This window comes from Acipenser ruthenus, chromosome 58 (assembly GCF_902713425.1).
Source record: "Acipenser ruthenus chromosome 58, fAciRut3.2 maternal haplotype, whole genome shotgun sequence".
In the NCBI taxonomy this organism is placed as follows: Eukaryota; Metazoa; Chordata; class Actinopteri; order Acipenseriformes; family Acipenseridae; genus Acipenser; species Acipenser ruthenus.
In genome coordinates, this window is record NC_081246.1 from 195001 (window position 1) to 222500 (window position 27500).

The window sequence follows — 27500 nt, forward strand, 5'->3', positions numbered from 1 at the left end:
GCTTTACCAGACCTCTCTGTGCTTTACAATGCTTCCCTGTGCTTTACCACACCTCTCTGTGCTTTGCAATGCTTCCCTGTGCTTTACAATGCTTCCCTATGCTTTACCGGACCTCTCTGTGCTTTACAATGCTTCCCTATGCTTTACCAGACCTGTCTGTGCTTTACAATGCTTCCCTATGCTTTACCAGACCTCTCTGTGCTTTACAATGCTTCACTATGCTTTACCAGACCTCTCTGTGCTTTACAATGCTTCCCTATGCTTTACCAGACCTCTCTGTGCTTTACAATGCTTCCCTATGCTTTACCAGACCTCTGTGCTTTACAATGCCTCCCTATGCTTTACCAGACCTCTGTGCTTTACAATGCTTCCCTGTGCTTTACCAGACCTCTCTGTGCTTTACAATGCTTCCCTATGCTTTACCAGACCTCTCTGTGCTTTACAATGCTTCCCTATGCTTTACCAGACCTCTCTGTGCTTTACAATGCTTCCCTATGCTTTACCAGACCTCTCTGTGCTTTGCAATGCTTCCCTATGCTTTACCAGACCTCTCTGTGCTTTACAATGCTTCCCTGTGCTTTACCACACCTCTGTGCTTTACAATGCTTCCCTATGCTTTACCAGACCTCTCTGTGCTTTACAATGCTTCCCTGTGCTTTACCACACCTCTGTGCTTTACAATGCCTCCCTATGCTTTACCAGACCTCTCTGTGCTTTACAATGCTTCCCTGTGCTTTACCACACCTCTGTGCTTTACAATGCTTCCCTATGCTTTACCATGCTTTCATTGTGCTTTAAATGTGGGAAACTTTTTCTAAATGCCTATCATTGTAACTGAGTTTCTTTTAGTGTTAAATTTAGCAACATGTGAGCGTTTTAAAGTTTTGGATGAATGATGGAAATTGCGGAGTTGCAGAGTTCAGATTCAGCATTTATGAAATGCCATAGGGAACATGTGTTACCTATTCTGACCTTCGAGTGAATTCAGCGTGTGAATCTGGTTCCCCTCTTCAGAGAGAGGTCAGCCTGTCAGTCTCAGCAGCTGAAAAGAGACCCTTTTAACATTTAGAATGCTCCTGAGCGACTGGCAGATATTTGAGATCTTGTCATTAAAGCAGGGGGGACAGAGAGAGAGAGAGAGAGACCATCAACACCTTCTGATGAATGGTGCCTTTCAAACTGACCAGCTGGAAATCCTTTTTTAAAAGCAAGGTTATTAGACTGTGTGCGGTATATATGATATGTACAGTAGGGTGACCCTTTTTGTATAATGGCCACTTCACACCAGACTGCATGCGATTTATTTCATCGGGTGATACTTTGGCCGTGACATGACCATACGCACCTGAAACGACACAGACACGATGCGACAGATTGGAAAACTGCCAGATATAAAACTATTAAAAAGTGCTACTAGGGGCTCCCGAGTGGCGCATCCGGTAAAGGCGCTCCGCGTGGAGTGCAGGATGTGCTCTATAGTCTGGACGTCGCTGGTTCGAGTCCAGGCCATTCCACAGCCGACCGTGGACGGACGCTCCCAGGGGGCGGCACACAATTGGCCGAGCGTCGCCCGGGGGGAAGGAGGGTTTAGGTCGGCCAGGGTGTCCTCGGCTCACCGCGCACCAGCGACACCTTGTGCCAGTCCGGGTGCCTGTGGACTTGCCTGTAAGCTGCCCAGGGCTGCGTTGTTCTCCGACGCTGTAGCTCTGAGGCGGCTGCACGGTGAGTCTGCAGTGTGAAAAAAAGTGGTTGGCTGACGACACACGCTTTTTTGGATTGAGACACATGAACTATGCTTCAGTCCAGAATCAGCTGCCACAGTCCCTGAATAATGCGTGTAGGCCTGCAGGTGCTGTGTCAGGGTGAGAATACTGTATTTAATAAAAAAGAAAGTACAGCAGGAGAAACTTGCGCTAGTAGCATTAAAGGGATTAAAACTCTTTTACCTTTTTCAGGTTGTAGAACAATTTAATTTCTTGCTTCTCTATTGTTGCAGTTACGGTAATATTTTCTTAAAAGTACCAGGGATGTGTGTGTGTGTGTTTTTGTATTTTTTGATTTTTCATCATTGGAATTAGGCGTGGTGTTCCAGCACAGAAGAATCACCCTGATCTAGGTTTCAGAAATCAAAGAGATTATTGTTCTGTGTTGTAGGAACTATCGCAGGAGAGATCAGATCTAAACCTAGCCTCTGAAAATACACTCCTCCTGGATTTTGTTGTTCACTCCTGCTAAGTTTATATTACTATTATTATTATTTTTTTTTTTTTTTTCTTAGCAGACGCCCTTATCCAGGGCAACTTACAATTGTTAGAAGGGCAGCAGTGTGGAGTAGTGGTTAGGGCTCTGGACTCTTGACCGGAGGGGCGTGGGTTCAATCCCAGATAGGGGACACTGCAGCTGTACCCTTGAGCAAGGTACTTTACCTAGATTGCTCCAGTAAAAACCCAACTGTATAAATGGGTAATTGTATGTAAAAATAACATGATATCTTGCAACAATTATAAGTCGCCCTGGATGAGGATGTCTGCTAAGAAATAAATAAAAAAGATATAACAGCATAACAATATTTTTTGAGCCTCCCTCTCTGTTTTTGTTTCAAGAGCAACAGTATTGAGATTCACTGCACTACACAGTCGAGTTGCTACACCAGCTGCAGAATAAAACACATGGGTGCCATCTGGAGGACTAAATTGGAACGGCATGTTTAGCAAGTGTATATTTTTAAGAATCAGGCTGCTGTGGTCAGTGGTGGCTTTGGGCCTTCTTTTTTTGAGTGACACATTGCGAAGGAGGAGCTTATTGAAGAATTTGTTGTAAAGTTTGCCCAAACGGGGAGTGGATCTGGTGCATTCTGGGAGCACTTTACAATAAGTGTGGGTTGTGGGCAATGCAGATACATTTAAGATTTGTCCCAGTCCTTAATCTGTAATCAGCCAAACGGTGTAACACTAACAGGCTTGGTGGGCCGGTGCTTAAAAAAAGGGGTTGTTACCAGGAGGTTCCAGGTTCAATCCCAGTTCAGCCGCTGACTAACTGTGTGTGACCCTGAGCAAGTCACTTAACCTCCTTGTGGTCTGTCCTTTGGATGAGACATAAAACAAACGAGGCCCTACAGTAAGTGACTCTGCAGCAGCAGCTGTGATGCATAGTTCACCCCCCAAGTCTCTGTAAGTTGCTTTGGATAAAAGTGTCTGCTAAATGACTAAATAATAACACTGATAGTTCTAGCACCACCCTCACTGCTCACCTTATTGTTACCCCGTTAAACTTTTAATTTCAAATCTGTCTTCCTGTGAAAAACTGTAATTCAAGCCACACACCTTATCCAGGTGCAACACTGTCACCCTTCTCTCCAGTCTGTTAAGGATAGTTGCCCTTAGCAACTGTTGTCCAGAATGTTATGTACACAATTGACATGACTGTATCACTTTAACACAGGATGTATACAAGTGAATAACTGTCACGCGGCTTCGACTACTGAAAGAATGCTACAGGAAAGTAGAACTTGTGAAATTTGGTTTCAATTCATACCTGAGGTGCGTTTAATAAGTTGAGAGCTCTCTCGTGGCGCCCTGAACATATCTTAGGAGTTATTGAACAGTGTGTTAGGAGCAAGCTGTTTCACAATAGCAGACAAGAAGTCGCTGTGTTGAAACAGTTGCTTTAAGCGAGTATATATATGCAATTACTACTACTACTGTATTTTTGTAATGTAAAGTTACAGACACTTTTTTTTTTGGTTCAGTTTCTTGAGGCATGAGTCAGATTTGTCAAGTTATAAATAGCCCATGTTCCCATGTTTCCTTTTCTAACACAACCGTCACTTTTAAAAAATACCATACTCAGTTTTAAAAAGCCAAAATAACAACAAAAATATTATTTATCACACATGTTGGTCATATAAATCCATATTTGTTTTAAAAAATAAATCAATCAATTTGTGGCCATGGGAACTTATAATGCAGACCGGCCATTTTGAACCCCCAGCGAGGAGTCCGCTCTGCGCTTGACTCGCTACCGTCACTCCTGGTAGTTTGGTTTGTTCGGTTACTGGTGAACTCCTGATAACGTCAACCCGCTTATTGTCACACCATATGTTTAGCACCTTTGACGTGCTAGTAAGCGGGGTTGACTGTATTTGACTGCAACAAGCAAACGCTTTTTTTTTTTTTTTCTTCATGCTTTGAAATCGGAAAGCGGCAAACCACAAAACACTTGATTGTCGTGTAAATCTTTTCAAGATCAGAAAGTAAGGAGTCAATTTACTTTTAAGGAAAAAAACGTTTGAACAGAAAATAATATATACACGAACCTACTTTCATAATTTGCCAACAGTAACATATCGAGTAGTTGTTTGCTACTGTCGGACATTTTCCTACATTATGGTGTATTTTATACATAAAATGAATTAAAATTATCCATTAAAAAAAACAAACATTAGAATGAAGTTAAACTTACCAAGGTATGCTGGTATTGATACGTTATACTATTTTTTATTTTTTATTTTAGTTTTCATTAACATCGTGCGCCGCCTTCAACGTCTTCAACGCTGTTTCTGAGTCTCTGAGGTAACTTAACAAGCTCGAGGAGGGTTGAAGCCGGCCACTTCGCGCCAAAACAGCGAGCTCGCGCATGAAAACACCACAACGGTCTCTCTGGGTCGATTGCAACGGAGATGCTGTTATATTATAAGAGTTTTATTTTTCGTTACAAGATCTAAATCTTTTATTTATTTATTTATTTATTTATTTATTTATTTATTTATTTAAGAAACCTAAGATTATTATTATTATTATTATTATTATTATTATTATTATTATTATTATTATTATTTATTTATTTTTTTGAATTTAAAGAAAACTATGTACGGAAATACGAAAGTAAATACTAAGGCTGAATTGCATAAGAATATTTTCCCATTTTCTTAAAACAAATTTGAATCTAATTTTCCTAAAAATAAAACACCAAAATGAATGAAGCTGCCTCAGAGGATAAACAAAACCTTTATTAGTCCTCATTATTTAATTCACACACAAAACAAATGCATTCGTTTATAGAAGAAAAGCTGTATTGTAGACTGTAAAAGGTGTAAGTCAACACAAATGCTATTTTTTTTCAGTATAGCCTATGAAAACTTCATTTCTCAGTACATGCATAGGAAGTCAATCATAGCCAGTAGTCAGAGAGTGTATGAAAGATATTATTGAAATGTGGATGATGGCCGAAAGGATTCCACAGCAATCCTGCAGTGCACAACTGCAACACTTAAACAGATTGAATCCTGCCTTCCCTGAGGTAGAACAGAAAATTAAAAAACATGTGTGTGGAAGAGACTGGAAGTCGTGTTGGAGCCATTATTTGTTATAAAATAGTCTAATAAGGTGAATAATCTGAATAAGCATGAAACTGGTTTTGTTGCAAACGTTTTGACACGTTGGGGGGGAAATTCGCCTTTCAGCAGGACAATGATCCCAAGCACAAGGCCAAAGCAACATTGGAGTGGCTCAAGAACAAAAAGGTGAATGTCCTACAGTGGCCCAGTCAAAGTCCTGATCTCAATCCCATTGAGAATCTGTGGCACTATTTGAAAATTGCGGTCCTGCTTTTGTTGCAAACGTTTTGCCACACAGGGTGAAAGTCGACAACAAACTAAATATTTTGGCACTTTTTTTTTAAAGGCATATGTAGTTCTTAAAAAGGTGTTTTACAAAGTGGGGACGTCCCCACAACGCCCCCATTTTATTTTTTGTAAAGTGTTGAACTATTGGTTCGTTTGCTTTTTGTATTTCATATGTTTGATAGGGGATTCTGTATTCTTTTATATAATGCGGTACTTGTCTCTCTGCTACAGATTTGATTTTGTTACATATTTACCCATATACACACACACACACACACACACACACACACACACACACACACACACACACTTACAATACGCAGCAGCTCGGGAGAGACCGCCATAATGCAGACATGGGGATTTAAAGTTACACCGAGTGTGGGCAATGTCTTTGAAAAACGAAACAGGGTTTACACACAGTCCATTTTTTAAAATTACTTATCAAGTATTTATGAAGCCCAGGAGAAGAAAGGTATCTTGGGTCTTATTGTTTGTGGTTTTAAAACACACGCTCACAAACTCTCTATCTCGCTCTCGCTCACACACACTCACACACAAACTCTCACTCACTCACACACACACACACACACACAAACTCTCACTCACTCACACACACACACACACACACTCACACACAAACTCTCACTCACTCACTCACACACACACACACAAACTCTCTCTCGCTCTCTCACACTCTCTCTCTCTCTCACACACACACACACACACACAGACACACACACACACAAACTCTCACTCACTCACTCACACACACACACACACAAACTCTCACTCACTCACTCACACACACACACTCACACACAGACTCTCACTCACTCACTCACTCACACACACACACAAACTCTCTCTCACTCACTCACTCACACACAAACTCTCACTCACTCACTCACTCACACACACACACACACACACACACAAACTCTCTCACTCACATAAACTCTCTCTCTCTCTCACACACACACACACACACACGTTGTTATGGCAACTGACCGCCCTTACAAAAATCCAGGATATAATTTTGAACAGGTGTTAGTCCTCGCTCCCCTCTCTTTCCCCGCCCTCTCAAGCTGTCCCATTCCGCCTCCCCCCTCTCACTTTCTCCCGTTCTTCCACACACGTTCTCATCTCCCGTCGCTTCATATTATTAGCTGCAACTCGAATTAGATACGCCGCAAGCGTTATGGCCTCCGAAACAAGCAGCCGCGGTCCACTGCAATAAGCTTAACGGGACCCGAGACGTTAAAGCAGGGCACAGAATTGATCATGCTTTAGTTATTACTGTGGGAGACTCTTATCATTAAGGTATTAACCGAAATGAAAAAATTATATACATTTGTTTTAAAAGTTTCTAAGCAAGTTTCTAAATGCTTGTTTTGCCTACGCTTTTGATGTGATGTGTTTCCGACATGCAGTTGTATTAGTCTATGGTTTTTGAATCTACACGCCTTCTGAATGCATTGTATCATTCTAATAGACTAAATAACAAATATCATTCAAATTGACTAATAAAGTACTCTATACTCTATTTAAGTCACTATACTGTAATTCCGAGTTCATATATATATATATATATATATATATATATATATATATATATATATATATATATATATATATATATATATAGCAATCCTATGTGATCCATTGTAATCTGTTCGGTCTGCAATGCACTGCGTTTAAAACGGCCAGTGCACCGTCTCTAGAGTCTATAACAATGATTACTAATTGAAATCCTATACGATTCTGATAACCCCCCCTCCGATTATGACATTCGATAAAGCCAATCCCTTCAGATTGCTGTCACGGGTATAAAATCCCACGGGATTCGTCCCGCAGGTCACTTTGATAAGGGATGTGAGGCGCCTGATTATTCGGAGCCTGTATCTGTGGTATTCTGCATCCACAACGCAGAAAAAAACGGGGGGGGGGGGGGGGCTACAGGAACCCGGATGCTGATGCTGAATGGGGAGAAGAGAGAGAGAGAGGCTGAGAGAGAGAGGGCGGTGATGCACAAAATAGATGGCTAGAGCGAAAATAACGGTTTTAAAAAAAAATACCGCTGCGAGATAGGTAGAAGAATAGAGAAATCGAAACGGGAACTGGTGAGGGAAAGGAGAGGGGGAGAAAGGGGGAATAATGCTTTGATATGAACGAGAGAAGGAGAAAGGGAGCGATGTGAAACAAGGGTGCAATAATGATATTGGCGTTTTTCTTCAATAACTCAACCCGGCCTACGATTTATAGCGTACAGTAAGATAAAGATAGAGAGAGAGAGAAAGAGAGAGAGAGAGACAGAGAGGTGGGCCGGTCTATTGTCTATCTGCAGCCTTTCTGCACTGTCAAGGAAACGGAGGTTGGGGAACCAGCGAACATCACCTTTGAAATTCTTCAATTGGAAATCGCTCCCCTCATCTCTCCACCCTTCTACACATCCCAACGCACTCCACCTATCCGTACCCCCCCACCCCAACCCAACCCCCACCCCCACCCCCACCCCCCTCCTCTCTCTCAATTCAAAACCACAACAAGAATGGGATGTAGCGATGGGGGAACCTCAGAACCGGCAATGGACCTTCTCCAATCGCAATGATTGAATCTTAAGTCTGCTTCTAGATGTGCTGTTCCGCCTGTGTCGCTGTTCCTGTTTATTTCTCCTCTTCTTCTTCTTCTTCTCGCTGGGTTTGATTAGGTAGCTGGCTGTTTAGATGACGGCCAGGATGTCTACAAAAGATTCCTCGGCCGCGGCTCAGTCGGCGCAATACGTTGGGCCTTACCGTCTGGAGAAAACCCTAGGAAAAGGGCAAACGGGTAGGCTTTTATTAATACATTTCTAACTGAATTTCCCGTTTTTATATGTTCCCGTTTTTATTATGCAGCCGTGTGTCGTGTCTTGGCTGTCCGCCTTAGCCGGCTGGCTAATATTATTATTAATGATAATAATACTTCTACTACTGCTGGTATTAATGATCCCGTGCTACGCTGTTGACGGATGTCCTTGTGAAGCGCGGGGTAATTGTGTATTACAGAAATCTGACTGTGGGAGCCGTCTGTCCGTTTGTCTGTCTTGTGTGTTTGCAAAGCGAAGCGGTTTTTTTTAATGTGATAATTTGCAGTTTCTGCACAGTAACGGGTTTCAACCTTAGTAATCCAGAACGGCCTTAGATGAGTACTTTGGCTCTCAAACAGCACGGTCTGTCTTTAAAGAGATAGATATATAGATAGATAGATAGCGTCGACTTGCTTTCTCTGTGCAGAATGACTTGCTTCCACTAAGCTTAGGCTACAGCATCCCTCTGTTCTGTGCAGGCCGATCTCTCTGTATCTATCTATCTCTCCATCTAGGCAAACAGCATTAGATAACGTTTGTGATTTTCTGTTTTTAAATTGTACATTGTCTGTATTATACAGAAGGCTGATTTTAAAAATTTGCAGCTCATTTATCGTGATTGCAATAATGCAATTTACTGTATATAAGGTCTGCAACCATGTTATTATTTATTTCTTAGCAGACGCCCTTATCCAGGGCGACTTACAATTGTTACAAGATATCACATTATTTTTACATACAATTCCCCATTTATACAGTTGGGTTTTTACTGGAGCAATCTAGGTAAAGTACCTTGCTCAAGGGTACAGCAGCAGTGTCCCCCACCTGGGATTGAACCCACGACCCTCCGGTCAAGAGTCCAGAGCCCTAACCACTACTCCACACTGCTGCCCTTTATATACTAATTATTAGATTACACTACTGGTTCAGTCTGGTACTATTACTGATAATAATAATAATAATAATAATAATAATAATAATATCATGATACACATTCAGTAATGCAGTCCTATTACACAACACTAATAATATCACTACGCTATTATTATTATTATTATTATTATTATTATTATTATTATTATTATTATTATTATTATTATTATTATTATCCCCTAATTGAGTCCTTTGTACATGTCTTTTGATTATAGTTTTGTTTTAGAAGTGGATCCTGGGAAAGTCTTAATTCGCTGTAAGTTTGAAAGTATCAAGTCTAGTTTAGTTTCAGAAGTGAAACTTGGTAAAGTCTTTTTTTTCGCTGCAAATTTTAAAGCATTCCAGTGTGGAGCTCAGTGGGGCCCCCTGTCTGTCAGTCTGGGCTTTTCTTGCAACTCACAACAGATGAACCAGTTTGGGTGGAACTTGATAAGGATATTCTCTTAGCTCTGAAGGATTTTAAAAACGGATGATAAGTGGAGGCTGTCTCTCTGTACAGACATGTACCTATATCACATGCATTCGGTGCGCTTAGTTTTCAGTGGCCCTCCCTTGCCCTTTTATGATGTTTGCAATTGCTCCGAGTGTCTTGCAATGACTCGGATGCTGTAGTGTTGTTGCTGAGTCTGTGTTGCTTTGACTGTGAGTTCAGGAGCTACTCTTCAGTTCTAGCTGCGCTGCCGTAGTTATTGTATTGTGAATTGGGACAGCCCTGGCTATAGGACTACAGCTTCCAGCATGCCTCTGCACCCGCAGCTATGGTGAGGGATGCTGGGAGCTGTAGTTCTTTAACTCTAGCGCTCTGCTTGTGTTATTTAATTATGTGATATTTGTTGCTGAGTCTGCGTTGCTTTGACTGTGAGTTCAGGATCTGCTCTTCAGTTCTAGCTGCACTGCCGTAGTTATTGTATTGTGAATCGGGACAGCCCTGGCTATAGGACTACAGCTCCCAGCATGCCTCTGCATCCGCGGCCATGGCGAGGGATGCTGGGAGCTGTAGTTCTTTAACTCAGAGCTCCGCTGTGATATTTATTTATTGGAATTAAAATGACTTCTAGTCGAAAGATTTGTCATTGTATTTCAGCTTCTTTTGGTATTTAAAAATTGAGCACTAGTGAGTGTTTAATAGTTATGAAGGAAATATTCAAACAAACAGCTTGAACTGTATTCAGTGGCAAAAAAATGACCCCAGAAATTATAAATCAAAGAGATGTAGGAAACCAAATGCATGAAGCAGTCTGGAACCAGTAACACCCATTCTAGTGTTCAGAAGAGCATTTAGCTCCCCATTGTTTAATATGGGGTTCCATAGATTTGTTTTGCTGTATTCACAGTTGGAGAGTAATCTGATTAGAGTGTAATCCGATTACATTTTCAGTAACTTGTAACTGTAATCCGATTACATTTTTTCAGTAACTTGTAACTGTAACGGGTCCTTTTACAGACAGGTAATGGGATGTGGTCACGGATTACATTGTCTGTGAAAAAATAACTACATTTAAATCAGGGAGCGCGGCTAATGCATGTGACCAGAAACCAGTCACTCGGACGCGCCTTTCACAGCGTCTCACTGGAGAATGGTTGTCAGAGGAGGGGGCGAGGTGGGGTTCGATAGCCGGATCTTCAAAGAATACTTCCAGCTGCAGCCTGACAAAAAAAATATCTCTGTAAAATGTAAACTGTGCTTGAGCAGTAACTATTTGTAACTGGAAGTAGTTATTTTCAAAGTTGTAACTTGTAACTGTAACGGATTACTTTTTAAAAGTAACCTCCCCCAACACTGGCTGAATGCAATATGCCACGAATTATACCTGAGCTCTCAAAGAAAGAATATTCTAACGCAGCGGCTAAACTAAAGAGCAGTTCTCTCTTTTGTGTGAAGTCTTCTCGTCTCCCATTTGCACACTATGAGATTGCATTTGGTGTTAAAAGAGGCTCCATGTAATTGAATCAGGCGAGGGAGAACATCTTTAATTCAATCTCCTGCTTCTGAGTGCAGTGAAGCATGGCTTCGTTTTTAACAAGCGCACAGACAGTGTGTGTGTGACGGAGAGGGAAAAACAACTGATCAATTACCAGGAATTTATTGGCGTTTATTAAAAAAAATCTAATATCTTTTCTAATACCTTTAATAAATAATCTTTAATTCCAGTGTTATACTGTGATTTTTTAAAAAATGTATTTTTTTTAACTCTATTGCTATACAGTGGTTTTGAACTATTTTAACAATTTTAACTAGTGTTATTCAGTTGGCTGCCATGGGCTCCCATGTGGCTTCTTTCAGCTGCAACCCATTACTTCATACGCCCCAGCCTCTATGAGACTGAACACACAGCCTTTTATATTGCATCATTAAAACCAGATTGAATAATTAGTTTATTGATTGGATCACCAATCAAGACCCACAGCTTTCTCCATCCCATCCACATTGACACATGGACAGGAAGTATTTAAATCAAGGCTCAAACATGACCCTTTGCTGGGACCAGTTCATATACACCGTGAACGATAAAGTCATCTAAATATGAAATAGAGATCATTATTGATGTAGCTGCTGGAATAATTAGATGCATTCATATTGTATAATATCTAGAGGTTTTAGCACAGGAGTGGCCAGTCCTGGAGGGATATTCCACTCCTGGTCTTTGTTCCAACCAATTCAACCTACAGCCTGACCCTGAAGTAGTTCATTATCACTTTACCTGTAAAACCTGGAGTGGAATGGCCCTCCAGGACTGGGATTGATTGGACACCCCTGCTTTATAATGTGTCATAATCTGGGGAGAATGGAGGCTGTCTGCCTGTTTGCCTGTCTGGATGTCAAGCTTACATTTTTAACTATAGAACCAATTTTGATGAAACTGATGAAGTGTGACAGAGACAGGCAGATGGACAGACACCCCCAGAATCTGATCCTCTCAATAACCTGTCCTAAAGGTCCTTAGCAAGTTTCATCACAATCTGACAAGTGATTCTCTAGATAATGTGAAACTCAGCTCTGACCACTAGAGCCAGCCTTTGAGTACAGTCTAGTCTAGTGATCTCAAACTGCAGTTACAATGTAATTATAATACAGTCTAGTCTAGTGATCTCAAACTGCAGTTACAATGTAATTAGAATACAGTCTAGTGATCTCAAACTGTAGTTACAATGTAATTATAACACAGTGTAGTGATCTCAAACTGCAGTTACAATGTAATTATAATACAGGATAGTGATCTCAAACTGCAGTTACAATGTAATTATAACACAGTGTAGTGATCTCAAACTGCAGTTACAATGTAATTATAATACAGGATAGTGATCTCAAACTGCAGTTACAATGTAATTCCAGTCCATTCTAGTGAATTTTAGCTGCACTTTTAATACTTAACCCAAATAAAAGCATTATCTGTCTGCTGACTTGACTTTCTCTCTCAGTCTCTTCTGGTTTGGAGTTTCTGATCCAGTGAAGTTCTGGATGACGAAGGCATTAAAACGTTTCTCTGCTAACTTGACTTTCTCTCTCAGTCTCTTCTGGTTTGGAGTTTCTGATCCATTGAAGTTCTGGATGACGAAGGCATTAAAACGTTTCTCTGCTTATTTAGCAGACACCTTTATCCAAGGCGACTTACAGAGACTAGGGTGTGTGAACTATGCATCAGCTGCAGAGTCACTTACAATTACGTCTCACCTGAAAAACAGAGCACAAGGAGGTTAAGTGACTTGCTCAGGGTCAAACAGTTAGTCAGTGGCTGAGGTTGGATTTGAACTGGGGATCTCCTGGTTACAAGCCCTTTTCTTTAACCACTGGACCACAAGGTCAAGTCTGCTAACTTGACTTTCTCTCTCAGTCTCTTCTGGTTTGGACTTTCTGATCCAGTGAAGTTCTGGATGATGAAGGCATTAAAATGTTTCTCTGCTAACTTGACTTTCTCTCTCAGTCTCTTCTGGTTTGGACTTTCTGATCCAGTGAAGTTCTGGATGATGAAGGCATTAAAACGTTTCTCTGCTAACTTGACTTTCTCTCTCAGTCTCTTCTGGTTTGGAGTTTCTGATCCAGTGAAGTTCTGGATGACGAAGGCATTAAAACGTTTCTCTGCTAACTTGACTTTCTCTCTCAGTCTCTTCTGGTTTGGAGTTACTGATCCAGTGAAGTTCTGGATGCTGAAGGCATTAAAACGTTTCTCTGCTAACTTGACCTTCTCTCTCAGTCTCTTCTGGTTTGGAGTTTCTGGTTGCATTATTGTAAGGGTGGGTTTTAAGTGTATTCAGGGTCAGGAAGTATTCATGTCAGTAGATCTGAGAGCTGTATGCAAGGTCCACAGGGAGCGTGTTTCTGATTACAGCATTGGAGCAGGTCATGTACTGATAGTCAAGGACAAGACACACACTGATACATACACTGACTGACACACACACACGCACACACACACACACACACTGACACACTGTCAGCTACAATCGATTTAAAATGCCAGACAAAATTGTTGACTCCTTTGTACACCTTCAAATAAAACAGATAGCATGGATATTATTATTCCTAGCGATTCACTGTGTATCGATGAATCCAGCCCTTTCTTTACATGATGTAGCGTAATAGAAGTCTTTATCCATAGCATAGCTCGTTGTAGATAAAGAACTACAACTCCCAGCATCCCTCACCTTTGCCGCAGGTGCAGAGGCATGCTGGGAGCTGTAGTTTTTTATACTGTGGTCTTGTATCATGTACGATACAGACCTCTACTACAATGCACCATGTACAGAAAGGATGACGATTCATCGACACAGTGTATCATATGTGATACAAGACCACAGCATAAAGAACTACAGCTCCCAGCATCCCTCACCATTGCCGCCAGGTGCAGAGGCATGCTGGGAGCCGTAGTTCTTTATACTGTGGTCTTGTATCACATACAATACAGACCTCTACTACAATACATGTAGAAAGGATGACGATTCATCGACACAGTGTATCGTATGTGATACAAGACCACAGCATAAAGAACTACAGCTCCCAGCATCCCTCACCATTGCCGTGGGTGCAGAGGCATGCTGGGAGCTGTAATAGCTCATTGTAGTGGCTCTTGAACTGTGTTTTAGGAGACAGAGGGGAGGAGATAGTACTTCACACAGAGAGGGGAGAGGGGATGGAATGGGCTACCTAGGGTTACATAAGAACATAAGAACATAAGAAAGTTTCCAAACGAGAGGAGGCTCCATTCAGCCCATCTTGCTCGTTTGGTTGTTAGTAGCTTATTGATCCCAGAATCTCATCAAGCAGCTTCTTGAAGGATCCCAGGGTGTCAGCTTCAACAACATTACTGGGGAGTTGGTTCCAGAACCTCACAATTCTCTGTGTAAAAAAAGTGCTATTTTCTGTTCTCAATGCCCCTTTATCTAATCTCCATTTGTGACCCCTGGTTTCTTTTTTCAGGTCGAAAAAGTCCCCTGGGCCAACATTGTCAATACCTAGTCGTGTTGTCGATGCTGAATCACTGGGATCCTTTAAGAAACCACAAGGGATGTATCTAAAAAATGTATAAAAAAATGCTAAAAAATAAATAATAATAATAATAATAGTCGTACATACCGATCAATCATCTCCTGATCACTCGTTTTATCACCAAACTCCTCAATAATGCGATCCAAGTCATTATTTTATTACTATAACATCTCAAAAAAGCTCTGCAAATGTCTGTGATAGTCTCTGTGCGCTGGTGCAGTATCAGATAGCTTGTTTCCTTATGACCGCCCCTATTGTAATGCCAGGGGCATGTATGCCTATTCATGAGATACGCCATTTTTATTTATTTATTTATTTATTTATTTTTTTCGGCTTGTCTCGGCTCCTGTCGCTCCCACTCGGCCATTGAATGGTTTTCTCGGCTTTTTCCGCGGAAAAAACAAAGTTTTTTGCGTTTTTATAATGATGTCGAACAGGGTCCGACAATGGACCTGATAGGAATAATTGCAATGTCGGACCAGGTCCGACAATGGACCGCAGAGGGTTAAGATAACTGTCCTATCCCAGACCTGTGCCTAGCTCTTACAGCCTCCCTGAGTACGTATGGACCACAGCTTCCAGGAGAAGGGGGTTCTGACAGACCCCTAACAGGGATTGGTTTCTGCTGCATTGTTCAGTGTCTAGTCCTGGTGGATGAACTGATTGTCCGATGATTGGATTATTGGGATGGATCTCTCCACGGAAACCATGCAAAGCGAAACGAATGAAGAAACAGCTGCTGGGGTTTGTGACTGAGGCGAACAGCGATCCACACAAACCCAAGAGTTTCTTCACTCGTTTCGCTGTGAATGGCAAATCAGCCCGATCGACACAGAGAGCTCCATCCCATTAAAATCTGTCTGCACAGCTGGTATAGCATTAAGGACTGAGCTCTGCAAAGCAATGTTTGGGCCCCTTTAGATGTAACTGTGTATCTCATTTGATAGTTTTGATGTTATCTGATTCTGTCTCTGAGATGCATCATTAGGCTGCTTTTCTTATACCTGATAATACTATGATACTCTCTCTCTCATGGCTTGGGTTTCAGTCACAGTTGATGAGGGATTTGGACAGAGAATCCCTTCCCCGCCCAGCCCAGCATGACTCAGGAGCAGCCTGGCTATGTTTTTCCTCAGTTCATTTCCACACCATGTGTCCTCTGGTCCTGGTTTCTGTGTTTAATGTATAGAGTTTGTCAACTTCTTTTCAGATTTTAAAGACTTCAGTCAAGCACCTAATTCTTCTTTATTCTTTCAGTCTTTGTAGCTCAGTCCTTTAAGCTCTTTCCTTCTCTCTCTCCAGTTCTTGCTCTGGTATAGAGAGAGAGGAGAGGAGTTAGATTAGCCTGAGAGGGTAGAGAGTGAGGCATGCTGGGATACTGGAGGACACATCATGAACGTTAGATTGAGTTCTCTCAGCCTGTCTTCGTAGCTCAGTCCTTTAAGCTCTCTCCTTCTCTCTCTCCAGTTCTTGCTCCGGTATAGAGAGAGAGGAGAGGAGTTAGATTAGCCCGAGAGGGTAGAGAGTGAGGCATGCTGGGATACTGGAGGACACATCATGAACGTTAGATTGAGTTCTCTCAGCCTGTCTTCATAACTCAGTCCTTTAAACCTGCTCCTTCTCTCCAGTTCTTGCTCCGGTATAGAGAGAGAGAGAGGTGAGGAGTTAGATTAGCCTGAGAGGGTAGAGAGTGAGGCATTCTGGGATACTGGAGGACACATCATGAATGTTAGATTGAGTTCTCTCAGCCTGTCTTCGTAGCTCAGTCCTTTAAGCCCACTCCTTCTCTCTCTCCAGTTCTTGCTCCGGTATAGAGAGAGAGGAGAGGAGTTAGATTAGCCCGAGAGGGTAGAGAGTGAGGCATGCTGGGATACTGGAGGACCCATCATGAACGTTAGATTGAGTTCTCTCAGCCTGTCTTCATAGCTCAGTCCTTTAAGCCCGCTCCTTCTCTCCAGTTCTTGCTCCGGTATAGAGAGAGAGAGGTGAGAAGTTAGATTAGCCTGAGAGGGTAGAGAGTGAGGCATGCTGGGATACTGGAGGACCCATCATGAATGTTAGATTGAGTTCTCTCAGCCTGTCTTCGTAGCTCAGTCCTTTAAGCCCGCTCCTTCTCTCTCTCCAGTTCTTGCTCCGGTATAGAGAGAGAGGAGAGGAGTTTAGATTAGCCAGAGAAGGTAAGTTCTCTCAGCCTGTCTTCATAGCTCAGTCCTTTAAGCCCGCTCCTTCTCTCTCCCCAGCTGTCTAGTTGAATCCCCTTCCTCCACAACATGACTGGGTAGCCCATATATTTTAGCAGCTCAACCCCCATTTGACATTTTGAGAAGAGCTTTGAAACAGACTTTCAAGTTATCAGTGTAAAAAGTTGTCAGGATGCTAACAATGAAAAGAAAAATGACAGATACATTATTTAAACAGCTGTAGCAACAGGTGGAGACGTGTGACGCTATATTTTTTCGGTGCCCTGCTACTTAGTCTTGGTCTGTAGTAACTTGTGAACACAACTTTTGAAATGTATAGATTTAAAGCAAGTATCAGTAGCCTTTTCAATCCTTTCTCATTGCACTATAGGCGATACCACTTTGTGTATATATTGAAAAAAACAAACAAAAAAAAAAGGTTCTAAACTAGCACATGCGGGCAGCAGTGTGGAGTAGTGGTGAGGGCTCTGGACTCTTGACCGGAGAGTCTTGGGTTCAATCCCAGGTGGGGGGCACTGCTGCTGTACCCTTGAGCAAGGTACTTTGCCTAGATTGCTCCAGTAAAAACTCAACTGTAGAAATGGGGAATTGTATGTAAAAATAATGTGATATCTTGTAACAATTGTAAGTCACCCTGGATAAGGGTGTCAGCTAAGAAATAAATAATAATAATAACATGCATTAAAAGACTTGAAATACAAATGTACCACTTTTTGACAGCATTAAAAACAACCGTCATAAACTGGTACGTGCATTAAGTACTTAAAATACAAACATTTTGGTACACATACCACGTTCTGACGATGTATCACTTTCTGGCCCTCCACCGGTGCTCAGATTCTGCGATCCCAGCGTGTTCGTGTGCAATATAGGTAGGGTTTCTGATTGTGGGTGTTTTTCCATGACTTTTCTTCTCTCAATTGATACCTGTTCATTCATTCATGTATCTCAGTCACAACTGAGAAACGTGTTACGAGTGGAATTGATTTAATTCACAAGTTTTTTTTTCTGTGAAACAAATGGGCTTTTAAATGGTAAGTCTTACAGATATCAGTCGAATTCTTAGAGAGGAGAAAAGTCACTGAAAATCAGAAACCTTAAATATAGGATACAGTAAAGCAGTTAGCATTTTTGATGATGTTTTGAAATAGAGAGTGCTGTGTACGCTTGCTGTAACTGAGGATCATTTTGGGCGCCCTTTGCTGAATGCAACTGAAATGCAACAAAGGACTGATTGCTGAAATATTATTATTATTATTTATTTCTTAGCAGACGCCCTTATCCAGGGCGACTTACAATTGTTACAAGATATCACGTTATACATTATTTCACATTATACAGATATCACATTATTTTACATACAATTCCCCATTTATACAGTTGGGTTTTTACTGGAGCAATCTAGGTAAAGTACCTTGCTCAAGGGTACAACAGCAGTGTCCCCCACCGGGGATTGAACCCACGACCCTCCGGTCAAGAGTCCAGAGCCCTAACCACTACTCCACACTGCTGCCCGTAATTTATTTCTTAGCAGACGCCCTTATCCAGGGCGACTTACAAGATATCTCATTATTTTTACATACAATTACCCATTTATGCAGTTGGGTTTTTACTGGAGCAATCTAGGTAAAGTACCTTGCTCAAGGGTACACCAGCAGTGTCCCCCACCGGGGATTGAACCCATGACCCTCCGGTCAAGAGTCCAGAGCCCTAACCACTACTCCACACTGCTGCCTGAAATAGGAGGGGAAGCAGTCATTTGTAATTTTCCCTCCTCTGACTCGCAGTTCGTCTGTTCGAGCGTACAGACTGACTCAACGTACGGACCAAAACCACGAACCCTGCCCCTGGCTCTGCTCGGCTCCCAGCCAGTGGTCTTGTGAGGGCGGTGTTTCATGGTTTGGGTCTCGCTCGGCTTGATCAACAGCCAATGAAAAGACCCGTACCAGCCTGGGGGCCCGGGGCCCTCACAGCTGGGATGATCCAGTGGAAAAGGGGTATTTAAGGCAAAAAACATCTGTTTCCAGGCTTGTGGGGTAGTTTTGCCTGATCTCCCCCACAAGTGATGGATGTCGTATTTATCTCCCCCCCCCCCTCCCCTCCCACACACCTGTCTTGTGTTTTTTAGGTCTGGTGAAACTGGGAGTGCACTGTATAACTGGACAGAAAGTGGCCATCAAGATTGTCAACAGAGAAAAACTCTCCGAGTCTGTCCTCATGAAGGTGAGCTGACTGTCTGTCTGTCTGTGTGTCTGTGAGTCTGTCTGCGCCACCTCGCCCCCCCCAGATTGGAGCCCAGGCCTCCAGAGGATGGTGAAAGGCAGCAATGAGAGACTGGTGAATTAGCTCGCTGTTGACATGGCTTGTGTTTGTCTGTGTTCAGGTGGAGCGGGAGATCGCCATCCTCAAGCTGATTGAACACCCCCACGTTCTGAAGCTCCACGATGTGTACGAGAACAACAAGTACCTGTGAGTATCTGAGAGTGAGCAGACGGAGATCAGCTCAGCCTCGAATCACACGAGGGCTGAGCGCAGCCTCACATCACACGAGGGCTGAGCGCAGCCTCACATCACACGAGGGCTGAGCGCAGCCTCACATCACACGAGGGCTGAGCGCAGCCTCACATCACACGAGGGCTGAGCGCAGCGTCACATCACACGAGGGCTGAGCGCAGCCTCACATCACACGAGGGCTGAGCGCAGCCTCACATCACACGAGGGCTGAGCGCAGCCTCACATCACACGAGGGCTGAGCGCAGCGTCACATCACACGAGGGCTGAGCGCAGCCTCACATCACACGAGGGCTGAGCGCAGCCTCACATCACACGAGGGCTGAGCGCAGCCTCACATCACACGAGGGCTGAGTGCAGCCTCACATCACACGAGGGCTGAGCACAGCCTCACATCACACGAGGGCTGAGCGCAGCCTCACATCACACGAGGGCTGCAACCAGTATTCAAATAGTTTTGAATGTATTTATGACGCATCATTTGTACCGTATAACAGCAATACAAAACACATATTGCAGAACAGTAGAACGGGTGACACTGATTTCTGATGAATCATTTCTGTTATATGCTTATGAACAGAATCATTTGTTTGAATATTCAACCCATAACTATTAAACACTCAAAAGCACTCCATTTTTTGAATTCCGAAAGAAACCACAATGAGAAATGCTTCGACTAGAAGTCTTTTTTGAAGACACTGAAAAAGTCAATGTCTGTCGCTTAGCCTATTACACGCGTCTATGGGAGACAGCTAGACCTGAAGAGCTGCTCCAGGCCTCACAGTCAAAGCAACACAGGCTACCTCCTCAGCGTTGAATTATTTCCCTCTCCACAATACACTGGTATGTGTCCTCATCTATGCATGTCGTATGCAGACAGGCTTAAAGAATTGAATCTGTTCGGTCTTGAACAAAGAAGACTACGTGGCGATCTGATTCAAAATCCTAAAAGGTATAGACAATGTTGACCCAGGGGACTTTTTCGACCTGAAAAAAGAAACAAGGACCAGGGGTCACAAGTGGAGATTAGATAAAGGGGCATTCAGAACAGAAAATAGGAGGCACTTTTTTACACAGAGAATTGTGAGGGTCTGGAACCAACTCCCCAGTAATGTTGTTGAAGCTGACACCCTGGGATCCTTCAAGAAGCTGCTTGATGAGATTCTGGGATCAATAAGCTACTAACAACCAAACGAGCAAGATGGGCCGAATGTCCTCCTCTCGTTTGAATGCTTGAATCAGATCACCGCCTAGTCTTCTTTGTTCAAGACTGAATAGATTAATTTATTTCATTTATTTCACTCAGGAGTTAACAAATTAAGCTAAACATGGAATTAACTTCTCTGTTACGCTATAAGGATGAGACCAGACCATATTCAAATCTTAACAATCTTTACTATTATTACTTCTAAATATCAATACATTCCACATTGAATATTATTGATTAGATAAAGTAAGTGTTGCTAGTATTGACAGAGATAGGCAATTGATCAGATTCCCTTAACCCCTGGAAAGACAGCCTCAGAATGATTCAATGATTCAACGATACACCCAGAGGTGTGGTAAAGCATGGGCAGCAGCGAGGAGTAGTGGTTAGGGCTCTGGACTCTTGACCGGAGGGTCGTGGGTTCAATCCCAGGTGGGGGGACACTGCTGCTGTACCCTTGAGCAAGGTACTTTACCTAGATTGCTCCAGTAAAAACCCAACTGTATAAATGGGGAATTGTATGTAAAAATAATGTGATATCTTGTAACAATTGTAAGTCGTCCTGGATAAGGGCGTGTGCTAAGAAATAATAATCTGGAGGTATTAGAGGCTTCTCTGTCTGCGTCGCTTGGTGTTTCTACCATGTGGGCTCAGGACATACGTGACCACAGTCTGTTTTTTGTTGTCTTGGTAATTCTCAATAGAATTTAGTCCTTCTGCAATCGATCACTAACCAAGCTCTTTACAAGGTTACCGCGGTTACCGTATTTGGTTCTGTTCATTTCTGCTCGTGCTTCGTCTCTCCATTCATTGTTCGTTTGCCGAACTCCGCTCCAGTGAACTGGTTTAACTTTGCCAGCACGTTTTACCCTCCTATGATATTTCCGTACATTTTCAGTACACAGGCTATTCAGATTTGTCCGCATTGTAGAACTGCAGTGAATGTTCATGGGGTCTCTTCTGTTTATGTGTGTGGCTCTGTGTGTCTGTCTGTGTGTCTGGCTGTCTGTCTGTGTGTCTGTCTCTGTCTCTGTGTGTCTGTCTGTCTGTCTGTCTGTCTGTCTGTCTGTGTGTCTGTCTGTGTGTCTGTGTCTGTCTCCGTGTGTCTGTCTGTCTGTCTGTGTGACTGGCTGTCTGTCTGTGTGTCTGTCTCTGTGTCTGTGTGTCTGTATGTCTGTCTGTCTGTGTGTCTGTCTGTGTGTCTGTCTTTGTCTGTCTGTGTGTCTGTCTGTGCGTCTTTGTGTTTGTCTCTCTCTGTCTGTGTGTCTGTCTGTCTGTCTGTCTGTCTGTCTCCTCAGTTTATGCGCGTGGCTCACTCTCTGTCTCTCTGTCTGTCCGTCGCAGGTACCTGGTTCTGGAGCACGTCTCGGGCGGAGAGCTTTTCGATTACCTCGTGAAAAAGGGCCGACTCACCCCCAAGGAGGCACGCAAATTCTTCCGCCAGATCATCTCGGCTCTAGATTTCTGCCACAACCACTCCATCTGGTGAGGGACTGGGAGGAGGGAGTTATCAGAGCTCATCATACCAATGAGCCTGCCATAGTAACAGCACAACACAGTGCAATACAGCATAACGCATGGTAAAGCATAGGCAAGCACTGTAGAGAGAGAGGTCTGGTAAAGCATAGGGAAGCATTGTAAAGCACAGAGAGGTCTGGTAAAGCATAGGGAAGCATTGTAAAGCACAGAGAGGTCTGGTAAAGCATAGGGAAGCATTGTAAAGCACAGAGAGGTGTGGTAAAGCATAGGGAAGCATTGTAAAGCACAGAGAGGTCTGGTAAAGCATAGGGAAGCATTGTAAAGCACAGAGGGGTCTGGTAAAGCATAGGGAAGCATTGTAAAGCACAGAGAGGTCTGGTAAAGTATAGGGAAGCATTGTAAAGCACAGAGAGGTCTGGTAAAGCATAGGGAAGCATTGTAAAGCACAGAGAGGTGTGGTAAAGCATAGGGAAGCATTGTAAAGCACAGAGAGGTCTGGTAAAGCATAGGGAAGCATTGTGAAGCACAGAGAGGTCTGGTAAAGCATAGGGAAGCATTGTAAAGCACAGAGAGGTCTGGTAAAGCATAGGGAAGCATTGTAAAGCACAGAGAGGTCTGGTAAAGCATAGGGAAGCATTGTAAAGCACAGAGAGGTCTGGTAAAGCATAGGGAAGCATTGTAAAGCACAGAGAGGTCTGGTAAAGCATATAAAACAAACAAACAAAACATTGTAAGGAAACTATGGGAAAGCATGCGGGAAAAGTACAAATTACAAAATGAGACTAGCGGAAACAATTGTGTGCTTGTCTTTGTGATTCTGATTGAGTGTGCTGAAGGTGTGTATGTCTCTCTCCTCTCTCAGTTGAGTGTGCTGAAGGTGTGTATGTCTCTCCTCTCTCAGTTTAGTGTGCTGAAGGTGTGTATGTCTCTCCTCTCTCAGTTGAGTGTGCTGAAGGTGTGTATGTCTCTCTCCTCTCTCAGTTTAGTGTGCTGAAGGTGTGTATGTCTCTCTCCTCTCTCAGTTGAGTATGCTGAAGGTGTGTATGTCTCTCCTCTCTCAGTTGAGTGTGTTGAAGGTGTGTATGTCTCTCTCCTCTCTCAGTTGAGTGTGCTGAAGGTGTGTATGTCTCTCCTCTCTCAGTTGAGTGTGCTGAAGGTGTGTATGTCTCTCTCCTCTCTCAGTTGAGTATGCTGAAGGTGTGTATGTCTCTCCTCTCTCAGTTGAGTGTGTTGAAGGTGTGTATGTCTCTCTCCTCTCTCAGTTGAGTGTGCTGAAGGTGTGTATGTCTCTCCTCTCTCAGTTGAGTGTGCTGAAGGTGTGTATGTCTCTCTCCTCTCTCAGTTGAGTGTGCTGAAGGTGTGTATGTCTCTCCTTTCTCAGTTGAGTGTGCTGAAGTTGTGTATGTCTCTCTCCTCTCAGTCACAGAGACCTGAAGCCGGAGAACCTGCTCCTGGATGAGAAGAACAACATCCGCATCGCTGACTTCGGCATGGCATCCCTGCAGGTGGGAGACAGCCTGCTGGAGACCAGCTGTGGGTGAGTGAGGCGAGAGAGGCACAGTGTGAGCATACTGAGCTAAATACCTGCGCTGCAGATAAGATTTGGGACCATTGAGTCATTTACTCTCCAATGTATACACCATGTGAGTACAGTGTATTTCAGGGGAGTAAAATGTAACATTACCTTGAAGTCTTGAGTACTTTCAAGAAATACTGTACATGCTTTAATGCTAATTTATGGGGGCTGCGTTAACTACAGCCTCACATCTGAACTGTAATTTTATTTGGACTACTGTACAAAAATGTGGTCTCTTGAGTGGTGCAGGATGCACCCTATAGCCTGGAGGTCGCCGGTTCGAGTCCAGGCTATTCCTTTGCCGACCGTGGACAGGAGCTCCCAGGGGGCAGCGCACAATTGGCCGAGCATCGCTCGGGGGGAGGGAGGGTTAGGTCGGCCAGGGTGTCCTCGGCTCACCGCGCACCAGCGCCCCCTGTGGTCAGGCCGGGCGCCTGCGGGCTTGCCTTTAAGCTGCCCAGAGCTGCGTTGTCCTCCAACGCTGTAGCTCTGAGGCGGCTGCACGGTGAGTCTTCGGCTTGTAAAGAAGCGGGCGGCTGACGGCACACGCTTCGGAGGACAGTCACCTGAACAACATCAATGCACAGTTTGGAAAAGATGTCAGAGCAAAATATGGATTGTCATTGCATATCTGTTACGATGCTGGGTTAAAGAAATCTCTGTTTGCATGCTTCCTAGATCTTTTCACTTCTACACTAGCCTAACACATTCGATTCTTCATTAAAACTGACCGGAGATCCCACAATAATCCCCTGAATCTCTTCTCTCCTGCTCCCCCATTCGCTACACAGCTCTCCGATGTGCAGTTTGGGAAGAGACACACAGTTGTATTCAAGGTGTGATTACAATAACTGAAGTGATGCTATTTCACTCAATAGCTTTTAAAAAAAAGAATTAGCCGAATCTCTTTATCTCCTGCTCCTCCATTCGCTACACAGCCCTCAAAACGTGCTGTTTGGAAAGTTACAGCAAAACATGTGTTTTAATTTTACTACTAAAGGAATATCGCAGTTTCTGTGCCGTATTTTCCGGTTATCTGTTTACACTTCTTGGGTCACCCCGGCTGTGTCTTCGGGGTCATGTTACTGGATGAAAGCGTGTCAGACTGGGAGCTTCTCATCAGGAGAATCCTACGTGCCAGGTGTAAACAGACTGCCAGGTTCCGTTCAGTCACGTGACAGCGCGACCTTTCAACTCTGTCAGTCCTGCCTACTCTGTATCGAAAAGCTGTCGGAAATAACTAACAGAGACTCTCCTTTCTTTAACTGGGCATTTGAAGGGGTGCGGAAGTGATTCCCCCCCAGATAATTCAGAAATAAAGAATACTGAAGTTTCGTTTTCTTTGACTTTAATCCTGCATCTGTTTTTATTTTCTCCCCCAGCTCTCCTCACTACGCTTGTCCGGAGGTGATCAGGGTAAGTCATGTCTGAGCAACTTCAATCAAAAAGATATCCTGTGAAGCTAAAATTAAAACGACTGACTGATAAAATCAGACAAGCTCTTTTATATTGGTACCACCCTAACCCTAACCCTAACCCTAACCCTAACCCTAACCCTAACCTTCCTAACTACACAGTTGTATCAGAAAAGTGTTAGGATTACATCATGCATGAAGATTTCCACATGAAGTCTGTTGTAACTCTGCAGAATAGCATTGTGATGATGTGTAAGCACACATGCGTTCACTAGGGTTAGGGTTAGGATTACATCATGCATGAAGACTTCCACATGAAGTCTGTTGTAACTCTGCAGAATAGCATTGTGATGATGTGTAAGCACACATGCATTCACTAGGGTTAGGGTTAGGGTTACATCATGCACGAAGATTTCCACATGAAATCCATTGTAACTCTGCAGAATAACATTGTAATGATGTGTAAGCACACATGCATTCACTAGGGTTAGGGTTAGGGTTAGGATTACATCATGCACGAAGACTTCAACATGAAGTCTGTTGTAACTCTGCAGAATAGCATTGTAATGATGTGTAAGCACAGATGCATTCACTAGGGTTAGGATTACATCATGCACGAAGATTTCCACATGAAGTCTGTTGTAACTCTGCAGAATAGCATTGTGATGATGTGTAAGCACACATGCGTTCACTAGGGTTAGGGTTAGGGTTAGGATTACATCATGCACAAAGACTTCCACATGAAGTCTGTTGTAACTCTGCAGAATAGCATTGTGATGATGTGTAAGCACACATGCATTCACTAGGGTTAGGGTTAGGGTTAGGGTTACATCATGCACGAAGACTTCCACATGAAGTCTGTTGTAACTCTGCAGAATAACATTGTAATGATGTGTAAGCACAGATGCATTCACTAGGGTTAGGGTTAGGGTTAGGATTACATCATGCATGAAGGCTTCCACATGAAGTCTGTTGTAACTCTGCAGAATAACATTGTGATGATGTGTAAGCACACATGCATTCACTAGGGTTAGGGTTAGGGTTAGGATTACATCATGCACGAAGACTTCCACATGAAGTCTGTTGTAACTGCAGAATAACATTGTAATGATGTGTAAGCACACATGCATTCACTAGGGTTAGGGTTAGGGTTAGGATTACATCATGCACGAAGACTTCCACATGAAGTCTGTTGTAACTCTGCAGAATAACATTGTGATGATGTGTAAGCACACATGCATTCACTAGGGTTAGGGTTAGGATTACATCATGCATGAAGACTTCCACATGAAGTCTGTTGTAACTGCAGAATAACATTGTAATGATGTGTAAGCACACATGCATTCACTAGGGTTAGGGTTAGGGTTAGGATTACATCATGCACGAAGACTTCCACTTGGAAGTCCATTGTAACTCTGCAGAATAGCATTGTGATGATGTGTAAGCACACATGCGTTCACTAAATAACTCCTGTGTAAATACCCAGTAATCAGACTCCTGTGTAAATCCCCAGTTGCTCCTACTCGGAATGTCCTGTCAGAGGTATTTGCAGGCAGGTATTGAAGAGAGTGTTGATTTCCAAAGCCCTGCCTGTGCGGGTGTCTTGTGATTGCAGGGAGAGAAGTACGACGGCCGCAGAGCAGACGTGTGGAGCTGCGGGGTCATTCTGTTTGCACTGCTGGTGGTAAGAGAACGACAAGCACACAGACAGAGAGACAGGAACACAGACAGAGACTGACTCACACAGAGACACACTGACAGACAGAGAGACAGGAACACAGACAGAGAGACTGGCAGACACACTGATACAGAGACAGACAGACAGATACACTGACTCTGAGACACACTGACAGACAGAGAGACTGACAGACACACTGATACAGAGACAGACAGACAGATACACTGACTCTGAGACACACTGACAGACAGAGAGACTGACAGACACACTGATACAGAGACAGACAGACAGACCGACACACAGACAAATAGAGGCTGACAGAGACACTGATACACAGACACATGGACAGACAGAGAGACTGACACAGAGACACATTGACAGACAGAGACTGACAAACACTGATACAGAGACAGACAGACGGCACACTGACAGACAGAGAGACTGACAGACAAAGAGACTGACAGACGCACTGCTACGGAGACAGACAGACAGGCAGAGAGACCTGACAGACACACTGACACAGAGACAGGCAGACAGTCATTAAATT

The 27500-nt window shown here is 43.3% G+C and overlaps 1 protein-coding gene across 2 annotated transcripts in view; it reads left to right on the top strand.

The window, feature by feature from the left end:
- The first annotated feature begins 7623 nt into the window (after positions 1 to 7623).
- Positions 7624 to 27500, top strand: part of LOC117407584 (serine/threonine-protein kinase BRSK2-like) — a 35734-nt gene continuing 15857 nt past the window's right edge. For both annotated transcript variants that reach the window (XM_059017876.1, XM_059017877.1), the window contains exons 1-7: positions 7624 to 8449; positions 19216 to 19310; positions 19471 to 19556; positions 22150 to 22290; positions 23705 to 23821; positions 25243 to 25276; positions 26891 to 26959. In XM_059017876.1, coding sequence (XP_058873859.1) covers positions 8347 to 8449; positions 19216 to 19310; positions 19471 to 19556; positions 22150 to 22290; positions 23705 to 23821; positions 25243 to 25276; positions 26891 to 26959 — 645 coding nt within the window. In that variant the 5' untranslated portion in view covers positions 7624 to 8346. The remainder of the gene's footprint in view (positions 8450 to 19215; positions 19311 to 19470; positions 19557 to 22149; positions 22291 to 23704; positions 23822 to 25242; positions 25277 to 26890; positions 26960 to 27500) is intronic.